Genomic DNA, 4,188 nt, shown 5'->3' on the forward strand with positions numbered 1-4,188 from the left:
ATTTACACCTCTTTTGAATTTATTTCTTTTGTATTTTACAGGCATTTTTGTATCTCCATTATTGAAGGTTTTGCAACTAAATGCATACTTAAAAATCTAATATATTTTCTCCTGGATATTTCTTTAATGATATACTAACATAAAAGGCAGAAAGCAATGATTAAATCTGATAAAAGAAACTACTTGTATGGAAAAGATGTTAAAAAAGAATTTTGAAGTTAGAAAGCCAAATGCTGAAATGCTGATTATTGTTTGTTTTTATTTTTAGTAAACATCACTTATACCTCCTAGTTCCTAATAGCCCTCAAGACAAACACCTAAGTAGTATAGGAAAGACCTCTTGCCTACCTTTCTTGTGACTCTTGTCCCTAACATAACTAAGCCGCATTGAACTTCCTACCATTCCCCCAAACACTGCATTTTCTTTGTTCACACTCTTGCTTCTGTAATGTCTTTTCTCTAGTTTATATGCTGATCAAATCCTTATTTATTCTTCAAAACTAGCTCAAAAGGTATTTCCTTTACAATGCCTTTCCTAGGAAAAAAATATCTCCCCATTTTCATGGCAACCTTGTACATCTATTTCATTACATTTATATTACAAATATCTGTTTATATGTCTGTCTCCCACTAAACTTAGCACCTAAGATGGACCTTGACACACTGATATTTCTTCAATAAAGGTTTGATAACTGAAAGAATGGAAAGCAAAGTTTGTCATCAAAAGGTTTAGGGTTAATACAGGCTCAATTCAAGGGCTTTCAATATCCACACTAAAAGTAGCTGCTTGGAATTATTTGTCAGTACTGGAGTTGGATGGCAACAGAACAAGCCTGAGAAGTCCAGGATCAGAAAGAGAAAAGTAAGGCCCTGAAGGGTAAAATGGGTCACCAAAAAGGTTATATAGCTGATGAATGGTAGAAGGGGGACATTTGAATCTTCAGGTTTTGAACATCAAACCCAGTTCTCTTTAAGCATATACACCTTCACATGGCATTTGAGACTCTCGAAGGCCTGGATCCATCCTGCATTTGAGGCTTTATACTCCACCATTTGCTTTCATGGGTCAGCATACTCTCCAGTAAACAGAATTCATTTTTTCATTAATATGCCCTTCCCTCCTTAACTTCCATGCCGTTGTTCCTAGGACTTCCTACCTGTGCTCAAAATGCAGAACAACTGCCACTGCCCTTATGCAACTTTCCATGCTTTTGCCTCCTCTGTATCCACTTTATTTAATACTTTATTCAATACCATCCTTGTAGCAATAGTTAAATATAGGCTTGGCACCTACCAGGTGAGGTAAGCTTAGGGATTAATGAGGGCCAATCAGGGCATAGGCAGGCACAGTAAGGATGGCAGTGTTCCAGAAATGGAGCAATGGTTGTTCAAAGGTCAAAGAGGGAGGTCATCACATCTGGCTGGCTCATGCACTGTTGAATGCCCTCCCTCCTAGCGGAGGCTAAGGCACGAGTCTCCTTCTGAAAGCGGCGGTGTCCCTCCTCAGTAAGCCTCCAGAGTCCAGACCTTGTCCTTGCATTTGTCTCATCCTGAAGGCTGACTGGTGACTTCTCAAAGCTGTCCAGGAAGCAGAGGTTGTGGCGGATGTTGTTCTTCCAGCCACCTGGGGCTGTCCGGAAAAAGGGGAAATGCTGTTGTGTGAAACTGTAGATCTCTTGCACATTGAGGCCACATGGGGGGCTGTTTCTTAGTGCCAGAGCAATTAGGTGACGGTAACTGAGGGGCGGCCGGAGCCAGGACTTCCTCTCCTGGCTGTCGCCTTGCCATAGCTTCTGGCTCTGAAAGCACTCCCCTTTGTTTGGGGATTGGAGGGCCACAGAGGAGTTGTTATCTTGTTCCACAGTCTCCTCTTCTGTGAGCTCCCAGTCACTGGGGGAAGAGGTGAACCGCTTCTGTGAGGGAGACTGCTTGCTGCAGGAAGATGGCAGGGACTCCACCACTGTGGCCTCTGAGCAGTTAGACACTTCATCCTTTGGGAGTAGCTGAGGGGAAGGATGTATGATTGCCATATCCTTTTTCTTACTGGGCTTTGGGGCCTCATGGCTGCCAAGGGGGCACACAATGTTGGGATTCACCCACATCCACAGGTTGGGTTCAGAGTTAGGACTATCTTTTTCAGGACTGGGTCTCCTGTCTTGAGGTGCTTTTGTGGTCTCCATTACTCCGAGTCTGTATTTGGCAAGGTTCTGCTGAGCTAAGTGGCACTGGTCTGTGGTGCAAGGCAGGAAGAACTCATTTCCCATGTCCCAGTCCAGCAGCCCTGGGACCTGGCCATGGTGATTGTACCAGAACTCAGGATTTTTTAGTTTTAGATCCATCTTTAGTGGAGAGATAGGTGGAGAGAGACTTCCAAACGGACAGAGATCTCTGAGACACTTCTCAAAACCCTTGTTGAGCCACCGTTTTTTTTTATAAGCAGATATTCATTTTAAATTATTTATTTATTTATTTATTTTTGGCTGTGTTGGATCTTCGTTTCTGTTCAAGGGCTTTCTCCAGTTGCGGCAAACGGGGGCCACTCTTCATCGTGGTGCACGGGTCTCTCACTATCGTGGCCTCTCTTGTTGAGGAGCACAGGCTCCAGGTACGCAGGCTCAGTAGTTGTGGCTCACGGGCCTAGTTGCTCCACGGCATGTGGGATCCTCCCAGACCAGGGCTCAAACCTGTGTCCCCTGCATTGGCAGGCAGACTGTCAACAACTGCGTCACCAGGGAAGCCCCAAGCCACGGGTTTTGATGCAGTTATCTCACCTAGAGAGTTTATCAGAAGGCCGGATAGAAGTACTGGAAAAGGGGGCACCAATGCCTCATTGATTAATGGTTAGAATTGGGGAAACCCCAGTGTTCTGGAACAGAACTCAAAACAAAGAAGTAACTAAAAAAGAGCTTTTTGGCAGGAAAACAGTTCAAGGTGGAATTCCTGAGCTTTCACTGGAAGCAGGGAGTCCCCATATGAGGACACCCACAAATTTTGAACTATGTGCAAACTAAGGTGACTTGTATAACAGGTGCTTGTCTGGCATATCTTTCAATTCTTGTTGAGTTCATTTAATGAAAGAACAAACACGTGCACAGATCAAATTATATTTTGAGTCATTCTTAAATGTTTTAAAAAATCATTTCATTTTTAAAGTGCCTTTTGTCGAGTGCTTTAACATAGATGATCTCAACTGATTCTCATGACAGTCCTGTAAGATAACATAGTGGGTATTATTAACCCCATGTTACAGATAAGGGAACTGAGATCTACATAATAATTAAGACTACATATCTAAGTAAGTCACAGAGCTAGATCCGCAGCCTATGTCTTCTGACCCTTTCATTACACCCACTTATCACATTCAAATTACTAAATAAAGGAAGCAGCAATATGTGTAACCTGAGTTTTAGAGTAAGATGGTATCTATCAGAAGATAATCTCTGTTAGTCTCAAATCCATGCTAGAGATAAACTGTGCCATTTTTCAATCTTATTTTGGGAAACAGCTGACTTCCCTCTCTCAGGTCACTTTCTCAGGAACTGAGTGCTGAACTGTACTGTGAAGACAGTAGGCTCAAAGTTTAGCTATGACATGCAAGTTCCTAAAAGCTCCAGAGTTTGACTTTCCAGTAAGTTCATCCCAAGGGCATTCTTAGGAAAAACAAAATGGGACAGTTTAACTGAGTCTGCACAAAATCCATCTATAAAGTATGTGATTTTATTAAAACCATCACATAGAATTATACCTCAATAATATCCAGCAAATATCAATGGGAGCTCTTGGGGGACACACTAATCCCCCTATTGTTTCCTCCCCACTCTTGTCCTATTCTACCCCAAATCATCCTCCATCCTGCAGACAGCCAGATTGATCTTTCTACTGTATAAATATAAAAATTAATAATAATAACAACCTCAACTGCTAATACTTATTGAATTCTCTAAGCATTATATGTGATTTAACTTATTAATCCTCAAAACAACCCTATGAAATAGGTACTCTTGTTATTCTCCCTTTATAAAGGAAACAATATAAGATAAAAAAATCTTAAGTCACACAGATAGTAAAAGTCAGAGCTGAGTTTCAAATCCAGGTAGCCTGACAGTGCTTTTACTCACTATACTATAATCTCTTCTGTTTCTCTACTCCAACATAAAATCCTATGACTTAATGCAGCATAAAAGGCCC

General features: G+C 41.7%; 1 protein-coding gene across 1 annotated transcript; it reads right to left on the minus strand.

Moving 5' to 3' along the window:
• Positions 1 to 1,388: 1,388 nt before the first annotated feature.
• On the minus strand, positions 1,389 to 2,339 carry FOXR2 (forkhead box R2). The gene has a single exon (XM_059049795.1). It carries the CDS (start codon positions 2,337 to 2,339, stop codon positions 1,389 to 1,391), a length of 951 nt encoding a protein of 316 aa, XP_058905778.1.
• Positions 2,340 to 4,188: the final 1,849 nt, after the last annotated feature.

The sequence above is a fragment of the Kogia breviceps genome, chromosome X (genome assembly GCF_026419965.1).
Source record: "Kogia breviceps isolate mKogBre1 chromosome X, mKogBre1 haplotype 1, whole genome shotgun sequence".
NCBI lineage: Eukaryota > Metazoa > Chordata > Mammalia > Artiodactyla > Physeteridae > Kogia > Kogia breviceps.